Source organism: Mustela putorius, unplaced genomic scaffold (genome assembly GCF_011764305.1).
Source record: "Mustela putorius furo isolate JIRA1106 unplaced genomic scaffold, ASM1176430v1.1 tig00000545_pilon_pilon_pilon, whole genome shotgun sequence".
Lineage (NCBI taxonomy): Eukaryota > Metazoa > Chordata > Mammalia > Carnivora > Mustelidae > Mustela > Mustela putorius.
This window is the reverse complement of record NW_025421410.1, coordinates 140,263-160,806: the sequence shown is the minus strand read 5'-3', so window position 1 is coordinate 160,806 and position 20,544 is coordinate 140,263. Positions and strand designations below refer to the sequence as shown.

The 20,544-nt window shown below is 48.7% G+C and overlaps 1 protein-coding gene and 1 long non-coding RNA gene across 5 annotated transcripts in view; one reads left to right on the top strand and one right to left on the bottom strand.

Moving 5' to 3' along the window:
• Nucleotides 1-8,967: 8,967 nt before the first annotated feature.
• LOC123392384 lies at nt 8,968-11,691 on the bottom strand. Its single transcript, XR_006607108.1, has 3 exons — nt 11,564-11,691; nt 10,800-10,938; nt 8,968-9,085 (listed from the first exon to the last, which is right to left on the bottom strand). It is a non-coding gene; the product is annotated as an uncharacterized LOC123392384 (long non-coding RNA).
• A 641-nt stretch (nt 11,692-12,332) lies between these two features.
• LOC123392382 (translation initiation factor IF-2-like) overlaps nt 12,333-20,544 on the top strand; it is a 74,763-nt gene continuing 66,551 nt past the window's right edge. The window contains exon 1 of one of the 4 annotated variants that reach the window (XM_045081215.1): nt 12,333-13,127. In XM_045081215.1, the coding sequence (XP_044937150.1) occupies nt 12,487-13,127 (641 nt within the window). In that variant the 5' untranslated portion in view covers nt 12,333-12,486. The remainder of the gene's footprint in view (nt 13,128-20,544) is intronic. The other 3 variants (XM_045081217.1, XR_006607105.1, XM_045081216.1) reach the window with 3 other exon arrangements.

Here is a 20,544-nt window from a genome sequence, read left to right as displayed (position 1 = left end):
CAGACCCCTCCAGGCAGCTGAGTACCCCTTGCCTGCCTGACAGGTGAGTAACCAATGAACTCTATTTCACAGCACTGCTGTCTTGGGTAACTGTGGCTCAACACCCTCCTCCCCCAGGCTCCATTAACAAATGTTAATTTAAGGAAGTCACAACAATCTCTTTGAAATGCAGATTCCAACTCACTAAATCTGTGATGGTATTTGAGATTCTGCATTTCCAGTGAGCCTGATGGGGCTGGTTTCAAGAACACTTTGGATGGGCAGGGCTCTAGACCAGCATGGGCCAGTGGAAAGTTCTGTGCTGAGGGTGAGGTTTTGTGTCCATGTGATGAAGTTCTAGAACCTAGGTGAGGTTTGGTGGGCTGAGGTCCGGAGCCGATGACCAAGAAAGAATTCTTGAGACATCTTTGGTGCAAAATGGTGGTTTATTAGAGCACGGGGACAGGACCCGTGGGCAGGAAGAGCTGCTGCCCCGGGTTGTGAGGGATGGCAGGTTATGTACCCTGCTGTTGGGGGAAGGTGAGGGGAAGGGAGGTTTCAGTGGAGTTTTCATATGCTAAAGAGGGCCTACAAGGTGCCAGGATGTTCCAGGCCTGCCAGAGGCCTTGCCCTTGCTGCTGGATCAATGTTGTCTTTAGACAAGCCATTAACATTAAGATCTTTGGGAGACTTTTTGGTGGGGTGTCACAATCCTGCTATCAATCGTCTTTGTTAGTTAGATTTAGGACATTTGTAAGCCAAGGGAGACTCCTGTCTAGCAGGATTGTGAGCTGTGCAAGTTAACTATTTGCTTATTGTTCATGGCAGTCAGGGCTGCCTGATGAATGCTACACCTATGGAGGGGAAAGGGTGAAGAGGGGGTGCAAGGCGCCAGCTTTTGCTGCTTTGTCCTCAGCCAGCCTTCTGCTCCCTCATCACATGCTGCCTAATACGGTAGCCACCAGCACCATGGGACTGCTGAGTACCTGAAAGGTAGTACATGAGTCTAATGAACTGAACTTCAAATTTTATTTAATTTTAACTATTTTAAATTTCAATAACTAAGTGAGGGTAATGCGGACTGAGCTCTGTGTGGTCAGGGACCATACTTTTCTCTCCCTCTGGGATCCTCCTTAGCAGAGTGCCTAGTCTATACCGGGTCTTTAATAAATATTTATTGACTGCATTATCACCTAATGTAATTGAAGAATGAGTTTTAAATTTTGTTTTTGTTAGAACCCTGTAGTTGTTAAGTGACCAAAATTCACCCTATGGTTTTAAGATCAGAACCCATCTTGAACTTGAACTCCTACTAAAGACTTCATGGGCCCCCGAGACCCATTTGCAGAAAGATCAGGGGTGAAAGCAATCTCCAGGAGTGTTGGAAGCCAGAAACTAATTCAGCAACATCCTCTCTGTGTAGTCTATTGTCGGCAAACTGGTTCATTCCCTCAAGCTAGTCATCCTCACTGGTCTCAAACCAGTATCACGGGTGGCTCTGGACATCTAAACATTAGAACCTTCCGACCACACAAAATAGCCTTGTTCCCCACCAACTAGTCAGAAAACTCCCAGGGAAGTTTGTTGATTGGCTGAGCTTGGGTCATGTGCCAATTCCTGGACCAATCACTGTGGTCGGGGCCTTGGGATTCTGAGATTGGCCAAGTTAGACTCCAAGGTGTCCCTACCACCTTCAGGGATGGCTTCCTCCAGACACACAAGATTGGAATGGAAAGAAGCAGCTTTCCCCAAGATGGGTTATGCTATTTCTGGGCAAACAAAACAATTAGTGTGGGGAAAAGGGGATGGAGGGAGGTTTCCAGCTTCTGTAAATGGTTTTGGGGAGGCATTTCTTTGGGCTCGATCAAGGGTATGGAATTGCCTTCTCTGATTGCGTCCTAAGGCATAAAGAGAAGAAGATTCCATTGGCCCAACTGGTTTCACTCTACTCTCCCGTCCCCGGTATGTTAGTGAAGTCACAGGTTTCTAGAAACCAAGACCTCTCAAAAGAAGGTACCATTTGAAATCGAACGACGAGCAGGAGTTCACTGGGTGGAGAAGCAGAAGGAGAGAAAAAACACTCCAGGGAGGAGAGAGAGCGTCTTCGAAGGCAAGGTGGAGAACCAGCATGCGGTGTGGGGGAGCAGGGGAGCGTCTGCTACAGAGGGTAGGCTGGAACTGTGGGAAAGGAGGCAGGAAGTGGATTTCAGGCCCGGCTGCAGAAGGCCTTGGGTGCCAAGTGAAGGAGTCTGGGTTTCAGCTGTGGGAAACACGAAGCCATTTGGAGGTCTTGAGCAGGGGGTGGTGTAGTCAGAGCTGTGTATGTTCTAAGAGATTGTTGTGGATGACTTTGGAGTGGTGATGGGAGGCAGGGGGCCAAGGACAAGGCTGTCCCAATATGTCTTTTTAAGGAATGGCTGCCTCCAGGGCCCTTCCGGTTCAGGCTGCTGGTGTCCTTTCTCCCTGTCTTATGCTCAGAACTTGACCTGGCTGGATCCAGGTCTTCTCTGTGCCACGTTCCAGCAGTGGGCAGGTTACTTCATTTCCCTAAGCCTGTTTGCTCACCTCAAAAATGGAAGTAGGAATACCCACGGTGCATGGCGGCTGTGGGTTTGCAAGGCCGACGTGGATGTGATGGGTCCCAGACCAGCAGACCCCAGACTCACCCCTAGTAGGAGATCCGCAAAAATGGCTGTTGTGATTCGCACAGTTGTGGCTCCTGAGTTTATTTGCATGGAAAAAGGTTGAACACGGAAGACATGGGAAAGAAATAACATTCAAAACACAAGCTTCTTGGACCAGCTCTGTAACCAGGACGGGCTGACATCCCCTGACCTTCATGGTAAAAACCTTTCAACCCACAAGCCCCGGGCTCTCTCTCTTCCTAGGATACTCATGGGTTTCAATTGGAACACGCCAGAAGAGGTTGGTTTCCAAGAGTATTTCCCTGGAGTCTGGGCGGGCATCTCCAGGGAGAATGAGGACATCGGGCTGCATTTTGGACTGACCTGTTTGCCGTGCCTGACAGCTACATGTCCTGCCGGAAAAACCCCAGCATGGAGCCTGGACGACCCCAGCCTGAAACCTCCCAGTGCATGATTTCCGGAAGGTTGTCTCACCCTGGTGGGCCTTAGTTTCTCCATTGGGAAGATGGCAACAGTACTGTCTACATGGGGCTGTGGTGGGGACTGATGGAGGAAAAGCGTTAAGGTTCAAAGCCCATGGCCAAAAACAAATTCTTTCTTTCTTTTTTTTTCCTTTCCTTTTTTTTCTTTTCTTTTCTCTTCTCCTTTTTTTAAAGTTTCTTTTCAGTGTACCAAAAAGAATTCTTGAGAGATCTTTAGTGCAAAAAGGTGGTTTCATTAAAGCACAGAGACAGGACCTCTGGGGAGTAAGAGCTGCCCTGGGGTCGTGAGGAGTGGCCCATTATGCACTTTCAAGTTGGGAAGGGGATAGGTTAGAGTAAACCTTTTAAGGAATTTGGGAACAAGGTTTCTAGGACCTTGAAGAGGCTAGCTATTGTTGGAAAAGGTCATTTATTATTGTCTAATAAAACCTTAGCCATGAGACCATGTTTATCAGTCAACCACAGGCTTGTGGGGTGATTGCCAAGACCTATCTTGGGAGGTTAAGAGATACAGGAAACTTCCAAAGGAATTTTTATATGTTAAAGTTGACTTACAGGATCCTAGGCAGTAGGGGAGGGTGGAGTTGAGCTAGGATTGCCTTTTGCCCTTAGCAAAGTGTTAACATCAAGGCAGCTGAGTTCCTAGAGGAAGTTCTTGGTTCAAGGGCTTGTCAATGGGCTATAGGTAGTAAGGAAAATTAATAATTTTTCCTCTGCCTTTGTTTCTCACATCAGGAATTAAATCAACTAATGAATGTGGCACGTGGTCCCATGGCTATGCCTCCAGTTCAGGCTCAGAAATGTGCATTTATTAGTCCCTATAATGTGTGAACGCCTTACTCTGTGCTGGTACTACCTGACAAATAAGACAGGGCTTTTGGCTCCATGGGTAGGCTTGGGGCACAGATAACTGGATACATAAGCAACAGTGTTTTAAGACAGTCTTTACTCTGGGCACCTGGCTGGCTCAGTTGGTAGAATGTGCAACTCTTGATCTCTGGGTTGTGGGTTCAAGTCCCACATTAGGTATAGAGATTATTTCAAACAAAATCTTAAAAAAAAAAAAAAATCCATCCAGGGGCACCTGGGTAGCCCAGTTGATTAAGAGTCTGCCTTCGGCTCAGATCATGATTCCAGGTCCTAGCATCGAGCCCCACATTGGGCTCTCTGCTGAATGGGGATTCTGCTTCTCTCTCCCTCTGCCCCCCTTCTCCCTGCTCATGCATGTGTGCGCTCTCGATCTCGCTCTCTCTCTCTCATAAATAAATAATCTCAAAAAAAAAAAAAAAGTCTCTGCTCGGTACTGCTCCTGTCAGTGAGAGGTGTGTCAGTCAGTATATATTGAATATGACTTTCCCATGGAAGTCAGGGTACACTCAGGATAATGTTCTTGCCTCTGAGCTGAGCTGTGGTATGGGGATCTCCCGGCACAGACCGCCTTCCTTCCCGTGGCCTTTCCCAGAGGGCAGACCTGTATTCAGTTTGAAGGCTCTTCCTGTCCGACCTTGCTTTCTCTGTCTTCTACCTCTGCAGCAGTTTCCTCCATGGAACCCCTGCACTTTGAATTGCACCTGTGAGCCTGCATGGCGGGGGACCTGAACTCCTTGAGCATCCAGTGGAAGTGAAGCTCATAGGGATGCCAGATGGGCCAGTAACTTGGATAAGAAATGGGGAATAGGGCGCCTGGGTGGCTCAGTGGGTTAAGCCGCTGCCTTCGGCTCAGGTCATGATCTCGGGGTCCTGGGATCGAGTCCCGCGTCGGGCCCTCTGCTCGGCGGGGAGCCTGCTTCCCTCTCTCTCTCTGCCTGCCTCTCCATCTACTTGTGATTTCTCTCTGTCAAATAAATAAATAAAATCTTAAAAAAAAAAAAAAAAGAAAAAAGAAATGGGGAATAGCGCCCCTGGTGTTCAGTCCTGGGAGACTCATTCAACCCCTCCCAGCCTGTTTCCTCCACCCAAAATGGGAGTTGTGATGCTACTTCTTTCCTAGGGCTGCTAGATTGAATGAGATCATCTTTGCCCAAAGGCTCAGAGCTGGGTCCTTGGAGGGGACAGGCCTGGAGCGCCGCTGGGACCAGATCGGCCTTACCTTTCTGGCGCCTCTGCAGATTCTGGAAGAGATCCTTTGGCTCCTCTTGCAGAAAGGAAACCCCGGGGTGGCACAGGCCTCTCTCTGCGCTCCGCCCACAATTAGGGCTCCAGGAGAAGGGTCCACCTGGTGGGTATTTTGGCTGGGATGTGTGGTGTCTCCATGGCAGTTTGACCAATATCTGGGACATCTGATCCCAGGAAACTGCCAAATCAGATAATTTGCCTGTCTCTCTGGATCAGATGTCCTGAGTAATGGCCCTTGTCTCCACCTGGCTGGGTCCTCAGTAGACAATCCCCCCTTTCAGTGAGCCTGAAACGAAAGCTGGTTTCAGCTGGTACCGTTCAAGGTCAAGGCTTCGGAGAAGTTGCTAACTGAGAGGCCCACAATTGCCCTCTATATCATATGACTCCATCCGTGATGTCGCATAAACAATCAGTAACTAATAGTGGTTAAAATACTGCAATTGGCAAGTTTTTTTTATATTAAACAATATTTTAATTGAAGTGTAATATATGGCCATAAGTGTACAAGCAATAAGAGTATAGCTTATGCATTCTCACGAAGAACACACCCTGGGAACCAAGACCCAGACCAACCAACACAACACTATCCATTCCCGGATGGCCCCCCCAGCCCACTTCCAACCTCTCACTGAAGCACAACCACTACTCTGACATCTAGCCTCCTGGTTAGTTTTGCCAGTGCTGAACTTCATGTAAATATCAGCAAGTAAAAGCTTTGGGTCTGGTTTGTTTCATCCACACTGTTTGGGACATTCGTCTGTGTGGTCCCGATAGCAGTAGTGTGTTCATTCTCTGCCGGAGAGTATTATCCTGCAGAAAGAGTGCAACGCTGTCCATTCTCCCACTGATAGACATTTGTGTTGTCTCCAGTTTGGGGCTATTAAAAAAACTGTATTTGAATTTGTGTATTTTTGTGAAGATATATGCCTCTGTGTGTTAGGCATCAGATTTTTACTAAAAAAATACAAAATAGGGGGCAACTGGGTGGCTCAGTGGGTTGGACCTCTGCCTTTGGCTTGGGTCGTGATCTCAGGATCCTGGGGTGGAGCACCGAATCAGGCTCTCTGCTCAGTGGGGAGCCTGCTTCCCCCTTTCTTTCTGCCTGCCTCTCTGCCTACTTGTGATATCTCTGTGACAAATAAATAATTAAAAATATTAAAAAATATATAGTTATATAAAATAGAAAGGGATGCCCTTGTGACATTATTCTTCTCCATCTCTTTCATGGTGACATAAATAGGCCTTGGGATTAGGAAGCCACATTAGAACCTGTCCGGGTACCTCTGGGACCTGTGTCCCTGTTTTAGTAGGTCCCCATGTGACCATTGTTGGTTCCCTAGAAGGAAGTGAGGTTTTGAGGGAAGCACTTTGGAACAGAGACCTGCTCAGCACCTTACCCAGAGGGGGGTCCTCTGCACACCTCCCATCCTCAGTGCTGCCTCCCATGCCCCCCATGACCTCAGACAGCTTCCCAACCTCTCAAGTCTTAGGGTGTCATCTGTGAAGACAGGTTAGAAGTGGTTGATCTTGGATGTACATGGCTGGCTCAGTCGGTGCAGCATGTGACTCTTGATCTCAGGGTTTTAAGTTCAAGCCCCATGTTGGGTGTAGAGATTACTCAACAATAAAATCTTTTTTAAAATGGCTGATCTTCTTGGATGTCTCCAGTTTTCAAATAATTTGAAACTAACTGCTGTTGATAATTAATTATGATATGAATAGTTACCATTTGTTGAATACTTCCATTGCTTTAAGCAATTTACACCCATGATGTCACTTAATTCTTCCAAGATTTATTATCCCTATTGTAATGTTGAGGAAACCGAAGCTCAGAGATTAAATCGCTTGTTCGAGACACATAGCGAATATCTGAATGGAGATAGGAATTAGGCCTTCACTCAACAGCTAGCTTGGGTTTTTTTTCTTTAATAAAATATTTCAGGCATACAGGGGCACCTAGGTGACTCAGTGGGTTAAGGCTCTGCCTTCAGCTCAGGTCATGATCTCAGGGTCCTGGGATCGAGCCCCGCATGGGCCTCTCTGCTCGGCAGGGAGCCTGCTCCTTCCCCCCACCCCCTGCCTGCCTCCTCACCTACTTGTGATCTCTCCATCAAATAAATAAATAAAATCTTAAAAAATAATAAAAATAAAAAATAAAATAAAATATTTCAGGCATACAATAGAAAATCCAAAAAAACAATAAAACTTCTACGTATCCACCAAATGGCATCAGAAGTAGAACATTAAAGACACAATGAAAGTGCTCTGGGATCTTTGCTGCCCCCTTTCTCCCCCCACAGCCATAAACTCTCTCCTGAACTTGGTATTCACAGTTTCTCTGCTTTAACTGTACATGTAGGTGCTCATAAAAATATACTGAATTGTTTTCCATAGTTCTGAATTTTATTAACTAGTATTATGTATGTGTCCTTTTGCAATTAGCTTATTTATTATCTTGCAGCCAGCTTTTTGGTTTTTTTACTCAATGCTCTAATTTCTGAGATTTATCCAAGCTGATGCATAGAGTTCTAGTTCATTACTTTTCACGGCCGTGTGGTACCTTCCCTTTAAGAATATACCGGAATTGGTCCCTCTGTTCTCTCGCTTGTTGGGCATTTGGATTCTTTCTGGCGTTCTGCCATTAAAAGGTACTGCAGTACACATTCTTCTACTTTTACATACCTTTGCCTCTTTTACTGAATTTTTAATGAGTGAACTCTCCGGATCACACCAGATTTTCTTTTCACCTGTATATATCTGTGGCAATACTGGACGGTTTTATTAATTCATTCATTTCTTTCAGAGCACCTGTGCTCTAGACCGAATGTGTCCCTCCAAAATTCGTACATTAAAACCTCACCCCTAAGGTGATAGTAGGAGGAGGTGAGGCCTTTGTAAGGTGAATAGGTTACCTGGGTGGAAGCCCTATGAATAGGATCCTTGCCCTTACAAATGAGACCTGAAGAGAAATCCCTCAGTCCCGTCCACCCTAAGAGGACACAGCAAGAAAATGGCTGTCTGCAAACCAGGAGGTGCGCTCTCACCAGACACCGAATCTGTTGGCACCTTGGTCTTGCACTTCCCGGCCCCCTATACTGTGGGAAATAAATTTCCGTTGCTTATAGGCCACCCAGTCTTCAGTGTTTTTGTTACAGAAGCCCAAGCAGACTAACACAGCCTACTGTGTGCAGAGCGCTGTGTTCAGTGAATGCCAGGGACAGAGGAATGGTTGAAAGACACAGCCCTTGGACTCTGGGATTCTGCATGGCAGACCAGCCCCCATCAGAAGAGTGGGGCTGGGGCGGGGGAGGGGGGACGTGGCGGAAATCATAGGAGGATTCTGAATGGAGGGGCTGGGGAGCAGAGAGAGATTCCTGGCAGACTCCTTTGGCTCAGGTCATGAGCCGGGACTCCCCACACCAAGCCCCAGTGTTGGCCTTCCGGCTTCTCAGGGAGCCTGCTTCTCCCTCTCACTCTGATGCTCCTCCTGCTTGTGTTCTCTCTGTGTCAAATAAAAAAAATAAACGACATCCTAAAAAAGAAAAAGAAAACTACCATCAAAGGGGAGTTAGTTACCACCCAACACAGCTCACTCACTACTCTAACACTCTTTCCATTTATACCAGCTACTCAGGAAATTACAGCAAATACTATTTTTAGACGCTGTGGTTCAAAGACAGGGATGTACTGGTTAGTGACTTGTTCTATGAACATAGCTTGGAGGTGTTACATCATCTTACTCACAGAAGCTCTCTTACATCATTGTTTTGGTCTTTATAATTGATTTCAAAGATGGCTTTGTTTCTTCACTCTCCTCCGTGAGTCCTGCAGCAGACTTGGGCCAAGAAACAGTAAGATTCTGTGCTGAAGTAGCAAGAGCAGAGAGAGGAAGAGGCTCAGAAACCTGATACCCAAAAGAGGGCCAGGCCAAGGACCCGCTCAGAGCAGGACCTTAGCAAAAATTAGAGTTTGTCCAATGATCAGGCCTAGAGGAAATGGACTGTCTCATTCTGCCCGAACTGACTGTGTGTGCGGTTTAGACAAAAATCCTAAAACTTTACTCCTTACTTTTTTTTTTTTTTAAGATTTTATGTATTTATTTCAGGACACCTATGTGTCTCAGTTGGTTAAGCCACTGCCTTCGGCTCAGGTCATGATCCCAAGGTCCTGGGATCGAGTCCTGCATCGGGCTCCTTGCTCGGCAGGGAGCCTGCTTCTCTCTCTGCCTCTTCCTGCTTGTGTGCTCTCTCTCTCTCTCTGACAAATAAATAAATAAAATCTTTAAAAAAATTTATTTATTTGACAGACAGATCACAAGTAGGCAGAGAGGCAGGCAGAGAGAGGGGGAAGCAGGCTCCCTGGCCAGCAGTGAGCCCAATCCCAGGACCTTGAGATCATGACCTGAGCTGAAGACAGAGGCTTAACCCACTGAGCCACCCAGGAGCCCCTACTCCTTACTCTCTATAGCGAATCTCAATCTCTTGGTTTCAGAGACCAGCAAGGGGGTTACACAGTGTTTGGATGGTGCCCTGGCAACCCCAAGAATTAGGCAAGGGAAGAAAAAGCAGAATCAGCCCCCTCCCTCCACATGGTGGACATTATATGGAGGAAAACAATCCTGTCTCCAGAGCCCCCAGTTTCCACGGCTACAGAATGTCACGATGCTCTGTTGTACTGCTTGTATGGTGATGCCTGTGATGACTCTAACATCACAGCTGTGTATTTTTACATGGTTCTACTCAAGGTGTTTTCCAATCCATAATTTTCCCAACAACCCTAGGAAGTAGGCAGGGAAAACATTATTCGTCCTTTTGTGGCTGATGAAAATGGGGAGTGATCAATCCAGGACACTTGCCTAACATTTGAACTTCACCTGCTTGAGTCCCAGCCTGGGGCTTTTTCCATTTCTCCATGAGCCCAGTGCCTATGCCTGAGGGGGCGTTGGGGATTGGCGTTGGCTGCTGGAGATTAATAGCTCTGTTCTCAGATCCCCAGCACCTTGCAGGGGGCTCCATAGCCAGGTGTCAGTCCCTAGATCACTCAGATCACTCCCAGGAGGAGGTTTGTCCCCCAGACAGAGCAAGAGGGTTCTGAGCTGGGGAGGGACGAGGAGGACATGGGAAAGGTACCAAGTCTGCCATTTGGAATTGTGCTGGTGATTGGGCCGCAGGGGCCAGAAGAGCTGGGATCTAACCCAACCTCTACTGTGAGCTTACTATGTACCCTCTGACAGAGGATTTCATCTCTCTGGGCCTCAGTTTCCCCATCTCTCAATGGACTAAGTCCTAATACCGATCACCTGAAGTTGTTGTTAGGCATTAATGGGAATTGTGCCTGCACTTTGCAAGGACTCAACAGTTGTTGACAATCAGTATTAGTGTTATTCAGATCACTTCTCCTCCCTAATGAAAAGCAATAGCTGCTATGAGTTGAGTATTTACTGGTCTTCGTCTTGTGTAAGCCTCACGACTCCAGAGGGTTGGTGTTCTTTCTGCCCCATGTTATAGATGTGAAACAGACTCAGAGAGGTGACAGCTGCTTGAGACAGAGCACAGATTTGAACCCAGATTGCTTGCACCTTTAAGCCGTAGCACTGCCTCGGTCCTCCTGGGGACTTCACTCTGGGAATGCTTTGTTCCTGATGGGGTTGGGCAGCCTGGAAGGTGTGTGTGACATCTGTAGTCTCTGTACTCCAGGCAAAGGAATGATTTGGTCTTCTAAAAGACACAGGAACAGTGGGAGAAGGGAAAGCATCAGAGCAGGGTTTGTCCAATGGTAACTGGGTGAAATGCACAAATCCCCAACCTGGTAAGGTTTCTATTGGACTAGTGGTAGGGTAACTGTCATCTGGGTTTGTTGAAGCTGGGGGCACCTGGGGGGTCCAGCCTCAGCAAGGGGTTCATGAATTGCATCTGCCAGACCCTTCCTATCTCCTGATACGGAATGGTGTGCTTGGGATTATTCACCTTATGCGAACTGCCTTTACATGTGGGTATAGAAAAAAGAGTGGGGGAACTACATCAAGATCTTCATTATTACCTCTGGGTGGTAGGAATAGGGTTGATTTGCTTTCCTTCCTATATTTTAGTATTTTCTGAAATACCTACATTAGACCAGAATTAATTTTATAATTGGAAATACAACATGTTCTAATTAAAGAAATGCAGATGCAAATTCTGGTTGCTAGCCTCAACAAAGGTTGGCCCACATTAGAGCTTCTCCTTCAATCCCCAGCTTAACGGTACTGGTTTGGGAGTCAGAAGGTCCTGGGGTCCAGCTCCAATCCTCTGTAAGCGTGCTAACTTGGGTTAACTTAACATCCTGGGGCGCCAAATCTCTCACCTGCGAAGGGGAGTTGAAACAAGTTGCCTCGGGAGGCCTGGGTGGCTCAGCGGGTTAATCCTCTGGCTTCTGCTCAGGTCATGATCTCCTGGGATGGAGCCCCACATGGGGCTCTCTGCATAGCGGGGAGTCTGCTCCCCCACCCCCCACCCGCCTGCCTCTCTGCCTACTTGTGATCTCTCTCTCTGTTACATGAAGAAATAAAAAATCTTAAAAAAAAAAAAAAAAGAAAGAAAGAAAAGAAACAAGTTGCCTCTTAGGGTTGTTTCCATAACTTAATGAGGTGATGTGTTTGGAACTACCCCGGCCAGGTGCCTGGCATTTAGGAGATTGGCTCCATGGTGGTTCTCTTGAGAGCAGCTCCCTTTCCAGAGATTTGCAGGAGGTCCTTTGAAGGTGAGCCACATCGATCATCCCCCACTTTACAGATGAGGCTACTACAAGAGGTTCAGAGGGGGTGCTGAGACCCAAGGTCACACAGTGCAGAGGGAATCTTCTGCAACAGGCTCAGAGAGGGTAAATGACTAGCCCAGGGTCACACAGCTTAAACCTATTTCCAGTTAAAAAGAACAAAGTAAACACCAGCAAGCCAAACCGCCCTTTTCAGGGTGTTTACTCTACAAGGTAACCTGCTAACCCAGCACAGCAGCAGCAGCAGCAGCAGCAGCAGCAGAAGCAGCCAATCCTCTGCCATTTATCGAGCACTTCCTTAATGCCCGCCGCATGGCACTTCGCATCACTAATCCGTTCCGTTAATTCTCTACCCGACTCCCCAGAGCCGGGCCGCGAGCCCATTTTAGAGACAAGCAAAGCGAGGCCGGGAGGCCTGCCTGGGGCTGAGTTGCCTGGCTCCGCGGACGGCTGCGGGAGGGCCAGGTGGCACGTAAGGAGTTAAGCGGGGGCAGCGCTCGCCCCGTTGAGGCATGCTGCTGGCGGCGGCGGCGGCGCGGGGAGCTCGGGCGGGAGACGGGAAGTCCGGGCAGCAAGCGAGGCAGCGCGCGAGGCGGCGAGCGCGAGGCACAGCGGCCGGAGCCCGGCGCCCGGCGCCCAGCCGCCGCCCGCGCCCGCCGTGCCCCGGCCTCGCCATCCCCCGACCCGGTGGCCGCGCGCGCTCGGGGCCTCGTCCCGGCGCAGGGCACCCGCAGTGCCGCCCGCCCGGGCGCCAGGCTCGCGGGAACCGGGCTTCCACTTCGCGCCGCCGCCCGCCTCCCCGGCTCGCCGGCTGGCGTCGCCACCGCCTCCTAGTCCTCGGCCGCCGCTGTCGCCGCTGCTGCAATCCAGGACGCACACTCTTGCACTTTCCCGTTGGCCACGCGCAGGGTGGCCCCCTGCGCCAGCCCCGAAGAGCAGCCCCCCACCCCCGCCCCGGACCCGGCGCTGAGCAGGCTTGGTGGCGAGAAAGGCGATCCCGAGTCGGCTTTGCTGGATGCCACTGCAGCGGCTGGCAGCGGGGAAGGCGCCCACGGAGCGGGCGAGCCAAGCGGGTCGCGCGAGTCGCCGAGGGAGACCCTGGCGCCTGCTGGGCTCCGCTAGCAGAGTTTGCAAGTGGCCGAGACCCCCTCAGGTAAGGGTCGAGGCGGCAGGGCCAGGTAGAAGGGCTCCGGAGGGGGAGCGGGGCGGCCGAGCTGCCGCCAAACGATTCCTGCCCCCAATCGGGGCTTCCAGGTCCAGCCGCTTCCCCGCAGGCTGGGGGCTCAACGCCCGGAGCCGGGTGAGGAAGGAACCCGGAGTGGTGACAGCCCAGCGCCCGGGTAAATGACAAACTTTCTCTCCTCTGGCAGAGGGTGGGACTTTCAGGCTCATCCATGCGTCCTTCCTGCGGGCAATCCCGCTGGGTCCCCAAAGGCAGGCACTCCAGGCTTCTCAGGCTGAGCTGGGCCGGGGGGGGGGGGGGGGGGGGGGGGGGGGAGTTTTGGAGGCAGTGGGCCCCTTTAATTGAATTGATGAATTTCCCCATATTAGGCCTGTTCACAGTTCAGGGGAGAAGGAGCCGGTCCTATTTTCAAGTTGGCTTCAGGAGGTGCTTATCGCGAATATATATATTGAACATATATTGGAATATATAATTTTGGACAGAAATGAAAATAGACATTGCCGTATTTTCTCCCCTAGGGGAACCTAGTGTGTCAAGGGTTTGGTGCAGGATATCACAGGGAGGAGTACAGTTTTCACAACGAAGGACAAAAGGCAGCTAGCTTGGTAGAATAACCAAAAATAGAAATCAAGGGATAAAACTAAACTATAAAACATTTGTATAACTACGAATGACAAGTTGGGAGAGAGAAAATTATCATTGATGAGAAAATATTTGGAGGAAGAGTGAACTATCTGGTTAGCAGCAAACAGCAGTCCGGAGATCTGTAAGAACATATCACAACAGCAGCCACACAAAATATTTCCAATCCTGTTTCCGTCCTTGAGAGTTGTACGTGTCTCAATGACTCACTCAGCCCAAAGAGGGACCTTTGGACAGCACAGCAGAGGTGTCTCTCTCGTCGCCATGGTGATGGTGTCATCATAGACCTTTCAGAGTCACTCGAGCTGCACAGTGGCCAACTCATTCTGTCCAGACAGGTGCCTAGTCACAGACAAGGGTGGCACATGAGAGGAAAGACTTCCTTTCCCAAGTTGAACTCTGGCCTCACACATTATCCCTCTGTTTTTGAAAGGAAATGAAATGAGGGGAGGTGACCTGCACCCCCCCATAGAGTCACTAGCCCAACTTTAGGGTGAAGAGGGGAAAAGAAACACATATTGAGAATAAATAGAGGTCCCATTCTTGATTGAAAACACCATCCCTATCCATTTTTACCGTCCTGAGTCATCAGACATTTCTAGAACAAAGTTTAACATGGGTCCCAGATGAAATCAAAAGCAGTGTTAACACCAATTCCATTTTCCAAAGTCATATTTCTCTAAGCACATACTAATCAAATTATGTCATTCTCTCACCATCTATGTATTTGATCTGCTTTCTCTCTGTGTGTAGCTAAGGCTAGGTACTTTGTTATCTCTCAACCTTTGTGAATTCACTGACCAATTTCTCCGTCACTGTGTGTTGGAAAAACAGGCTCTTCGTGAGTAATTATGAGAAACGAATCACTGTTTTTTTAACACAGCATTTCTGTATGAGTGGACCAGTGGAGGGAAATACATAAAATCGATACTTATCTAAATGAAGTATTTTAAATACTCCCCAAAAGGTAGGGTTCAGTGTGTGTTCTGGCACATAGATGGATACTACATGATTTTGTTCTGTTCATGTAAAGGATCAAAAAAAGACTGTGGACCCTGAGAATCAAACTGATGGTTTTGGAGGGGAGGGGTGGGGGATGCATGAGCCTGGTGGTGAGTAGTAAGGAAGGCACGTATTGTATGGAGCACTGGGTGTTATACATAAGCAACAAATCTTGGAATGCTGCATCAAAAATTAATGACATATTGTATGATGACTAACAACACAGTAAAACTTTAAGAAAGGAAAAAAAAAAAAAAACAAGGAATAGTGCAGAGGACCATAGGGGGAGGGAGGGAAAACTGAATGGGAAAAAATCAGAGAGGAAGACAAGCCATGAGAGACTCTGGATTCCTGCAAAAAACTGAGGGTTACAGAAGGGTGAGGGGAGGGGAGCAGAGGGGGTATCGGGCGATGGGTATTAAGGGGGACACATGTGGTGAGGAGCACTGGGTGTTCTATGCAAACAATGAGTCACTGAACACTGCATCAAAAACTAAACATGTAATCTATGGTGGCTAATTGAACATAAGAAAAACAAAGAATGTAGGCAAAAGAGGAAAAAAACAACTAACGGTCCACACGTTGGCTAGAGATTTTGTTTACTGTTCAACAGGAGCCCATTCTGGAGGTGGAGTGTATCTTGATGTCTAGAGTTAGAGGCACTACCGATTGACTTGATCATCCACCATTGCATACAGGAGAGAGGAATGTAGCTGAACATCTCATAGTTTTGTCTTAAATATGGGTCACTGATGAAAATAGACTCATTATTCTGAAATGAACCTAAAGAGTGTGTTTCCACAGTACCTTCAAGTGGGCCATCCATAGGGGGCCTCCCGTTGTTTGGCCAGATGTGATGTTTCACGAATCACTGCTTCAGGCCAGTTGATATTCTTCACCTCGGGTGAACATTTCTTCTTAATCCTTGAGGCAAGATCCTGAGAAATGCATCATAATAGAGAGAACTGTGGACATCCTGCTGGCAGAAGAACCCAGGGAAATGGGTGATAACCTATTCCTAGTTCAATCCTTTCATCTCATTATTCATCTGCTGCCTGCTCAGTAGAGCCTCCTGAATCCAAGTTGGGCTTGTGGAGGTTTTGCAGTTGGGGGTGCACTAAGAACACCGGACAGGTAGGTCCTGTGGGCACATACCTTCATTTCATGGAAGCATTGGAGAAATGCAGCTGTTTCACAGCTCGTGGATGACACCTTTGACCATCTCCTGTAATCCCCATGTGGGCCCTTTTGAGGTATGGGGGGACAGAAAGGGGTTGTAAGCCATATTCTAGAGTGAGGGCCCTGAAATGTACAGAGATAAATTGACATGCTAGGAGTTACCATACAGATGAGGATGGGTCCAGGACAGGAATAGAGTTGGTTCCCTGGGGAGAGAGATCCCTGAACACGAGTCACCTTCCTGGAGCATGTGAGATCATGCCTTGACGCCCACAGCCAAGTCTCTTTCTTGGACACTCCTGCTGGAGGAGGTGCCTGAGCCAACAGAAAAGTCCACATGCTCACTCAGCCCCCCACCTCTAGGTTTCCACCCATGACCCAAACCCCAAGACAGTTACCTCCAAGAGAAGCCCCTCTGAAGTGCCTGTGGAAAAAACCCACCATGGCCATCCTCTGTCAGTCTTCATATTACCAGCTATCTCACATGGAGCCTTCCTAGGGACCAGCTGACCACACTTAGTGGCCAGTGAGTGGTCTGCTCAACTGCTGAGAACCTGGGACATTCCAAGCCAACTGTCATAGGATGGCTCTGCCAAGAATTAGATTCCATTTACTGACCAACACTGGCGGACCAGTTACTATGCACGCACTGGGAAAATGGCCACCTGAATTGGTGCTTTGGTGGCTTAATAAATTAAACCTGTGACCTTCAGTGTCTTACCACTTGTTGATCTGAGCAAGTGTACAAACAGCTTGGCCTAAGGCCTGGCCGAGAGTGAACAGGGGCTGCACTGGCTCTGAGTGGGCTGCCTGTCTCTGAGGCAGGCTCAGACAAGATTCACAAGAGCCTATACATGGTTCCAAGCTCTGATTCTTCTTCTTATGACTCACAACAGGTTTGCACAGAACAATACAACATTGTAACCAAAAGGACAGCATAAGCGTACAAAAAGGAATGGTCTGGTTCCACCAAGGAGGCCAAAAAAAAAGGGGACCCCAGAAGAAGGCCCAGGTGCCAGGCTGGAAAGCTTTGGTTTTGAAGCAACGGCACCTCAGACGGGGTCTTGGCGGGACCTCTGGGATGACCTGTCCTGTAAAGGAAGGCCAAGCAAATAACAACAGGCAAAGAATATCAGAGCTTGCTAGAGCAAGGGAGTCAAGCCACCATTATGTGCATTTGGCAGAGACTCCACATCAAGCAGAAGAGTGAGAACTCATGCTAGTGGGGAAAAGGGAAGGCCTCAGCTATGCCCGATGGGAGCCTATTGGCCCAGAGAGCCTTAGTGAGCTGTCTAGAAGTGAGGCATCCTATGTGCCTGTTCGGGGTCCCAACTTGATGTTTTCTGGTCCGTCAGACCTAGGTGGGGAGTGGGGACAAGAGTTAGGGAAGCTCTCAGATAGAACTATGGCCATTTGGGCCTATTGTTCTGCGGGATCTGGTGCAGATTCCTGGCCTTTTGCTAGATACAGCAGCCAACCTCCTTCCAAGTCTGACATACATAGTAAGCCTGCTTGCTCGGCTGACAACAAGGATTGGGTCCTGGATTGGTTGTGGTCAGAAACCCATCTTCATGTTCAGTCTGCCTATGGCTCATTTGTGCACTCGCATTTTCATGCAGACTGGGGACCAGAAACCAGGAAAATGCTGAGGAAGTTGCTGAGCAGGGCTGAGGACAGAGACTATAGATTTGAAGATCTGAGAAGAGCAAGTGCCTGCATAAGCCCAGGTCCTACAGGATGAGAATCATAAAAAGCAGGAAAGAGGAAAGTAGCCAAAGCTACCAAAAGGAGGTTAGCAGTAAGAGAGAGGAGGGGTGCCTGGTTTCTTCAGCTGGTGAAGTGTGTGAGTCCTGAGGCCATGGTCTCAGGGTCGTGGAATCGAGTCCCCTGTCAGGCTCTGCACTCAGTGGGTAATCTGCCTGGAATTCTCTCTCTCTCTCTCTCCTTTTGCCCCTCACCCCATCCCATGATCTCACTCCATCTCAAAATATAATAATTCATTACCTAAAGAAACTAAAAAGAAAGAAAAGAAAGAGTATAACGGAATGAAAGAGGAAATGATGGCACACGGATTATGGATCTATTGTTCTGAATCTTCTACGTCTGCGAAATAGTCTTCTCTGGGCAGAGCGATGGTAACAGACATGGCCATGCCTTGCGAAGGGAAAGGGGACAGTCAGGCTGAGGTGAGGACTCAGGCCACTTCTCCCAGGATCATGTCCCTGACCCAAATACTCAATTTCTGTCCTCAGCTCTGCAGTCCCCCCATCTCACCAGCCCCAGAACCATGATCCCCTTAGCCCACTGATATGAAGTCCTCCAGGGTCTCTGGGCCCTTTCTGGCCCTTACATTTCAGAACTGGCACCTGCAACCAAAGCCTGTCATCCCATTCTTTCAAGAGGCATCCAAGGTGCTGCCCATGATTTTCTGTCCTCATGATTTCCTGCCTTCCTCGGCTCCCTCCTGCTATGCTCCCTCATCCTTCCCCGAATCATGAATTGCTTCTTTCCCTTCTCCTCTCACCTCCGACAACCTGATTGCTCTGTGAAATGGCAACAGTGGAGCAATGATGATGGGTTTACTGCCATCCTCCCTAGTCCTACCTCAGTTGACCCGTGAGCCAAACCAGCTAGCATGGAGGTGATTTCCATGGGCCTGGCTTGTGCTGAGCATGAGTGTGACAGGCAACTGGGCAATAAAGGTACTGCCCTATGCCTGGGCTGATCATAGACACTGGAATCATACTTGAGTGTTACTATAGCCCACAAGAGTCCTAGCCAAGAGAAGAGGTGAATGTGACAGGAGAGGGAAAATGACATATCCAAATTCACCTAGGCTGTCAGTGTGGAGACAGGTTTCCACAGCGAGCATGGATATATAAACCCCAGCACTTGCCAGCAATCATTCCAAGCCCCCAAGCCCTGGCAAGACTGGGGGGGCCCCAAGCGGGTTGAAGGAAGGTCCAAGGGTGGTCTGGGACCATGATGTGGGGAGCAGGTCCATTACCGTGTGGCTGGAGCAGCGGGATCAGACAGGAGCAGAGACAATGGTCCCACTTCTAGAGCCCCTGTCCTGGGCAGGGTCATCCAGAAAACAGCTCAGTGGGATCCTCGAGCACCAGGGTGTGCGACCAGCTTAGCAGCCTTTACACAGGTCTGGAATTCCAACAAGCCTAGGAGGGTCTCCAAAGGCTCTTATGTTTGGCAGGGAGAAATGCAGCCTCACTTCACTTTTGGAGAGAATCATAAATATCAAATAAGAAAAGAGGATTACAAACAGAGCACCTTCAAAGCCCAGAGGCAGACTACTTCTATTTCAAAAGAAGGGATTTTGGGTAAATTGGAAGGGGAGGTGAATCATGAGAGACTATGGACTCTGAAAAACAATCAGAAGGGTTTGAAGTGGCGGGGGGGTGGGAGGTTGGGGCAACAGGTGGTGGGTATTATACAGGGCACAGATTGCATGGAGCACTGGGTGTGGTGAAAAAATAATGAATACTGTTTTTCTGAAAATAAATAAATAAATTTAAAAAAAAAAAAAAAACTACCATTACAGGAAAAGAACAAAACAGAGACTGAATCTGGATGGCTCAGTCATTTCAATGTCTGCATTCAGCTGGGTTTCTGATCCATGGGAGCAGGCCTGCATGAGGTTCCTGGCTCAGCCTGGAGTCACCATCTCCCTCTCCCATAGCCCCTCCCCCCAATCCTTCACTCTCTCTAAAAAATAAAATCTCTCCATGGCTGAAAAACAGAAAGAAATCCTCTAATACATATACTTCATCTTTTTTATTTCCTACCTCCCACTCGCTATCTACAAAGTAACTGCTGTAATCTGCCTGTTCCCAGGAACCCTCTCCCCTTGGTTCCTACCTGAGTGTACTTCCCTACCTGGAGGGTCTTCTTCCTCTGAGCTGACCTCTAATATCGTATCCAGGCTCCATTCTATAGAGACACAAGCATGAGCAGCGAGTTGTTAGAGAGAGGGGCTCCCTTGTGCCTGAGGCTCCAGCGGAGGCCAGGCTGACTCTCCTGGCAACACCTACTCTTCCACCAGGTCCTCAGACCTGCCCTGGGCTCCCTAAGTCAGAGCCCTTCAACAAGACCTTGAGCACAGCTGCTAACGCTCAGCAAAAGGAAGGATGCCACTTCACATGGCACTTCCCTGTCTCCATGGGATCAAGATAGCTCTCACCCACGCACGGATCAACCTGTGTTCTCAACTTGGTGGAAACAGTCTGGGTTAGATGGGGTCCATGAGCAGCCCCTCTGCCAGGCTCAGAACAGGTGCCCAGGGGAGCTGTCTGTGAGGATGAAAATGTTCTGTGTTGTAAACATGAATTACGGGGCACCTGTAATTTAGCTGATGTGATGAAGGATGGGACTGTTTAGCTTTGTTTCCTTGAATTAACTCACACATGAGCAGACATGTCTCGCTAGGGGCAGGGACAGTTCACTGTCCTCAGGAGCCCATCCTTCTCTTCCTGGTCCATACAAGAGCCTCGGCAGGCACTTAGCATTTTGTGGGGCCACAGAGGCCCAGACAAGGTGAAGAGGGACGTTT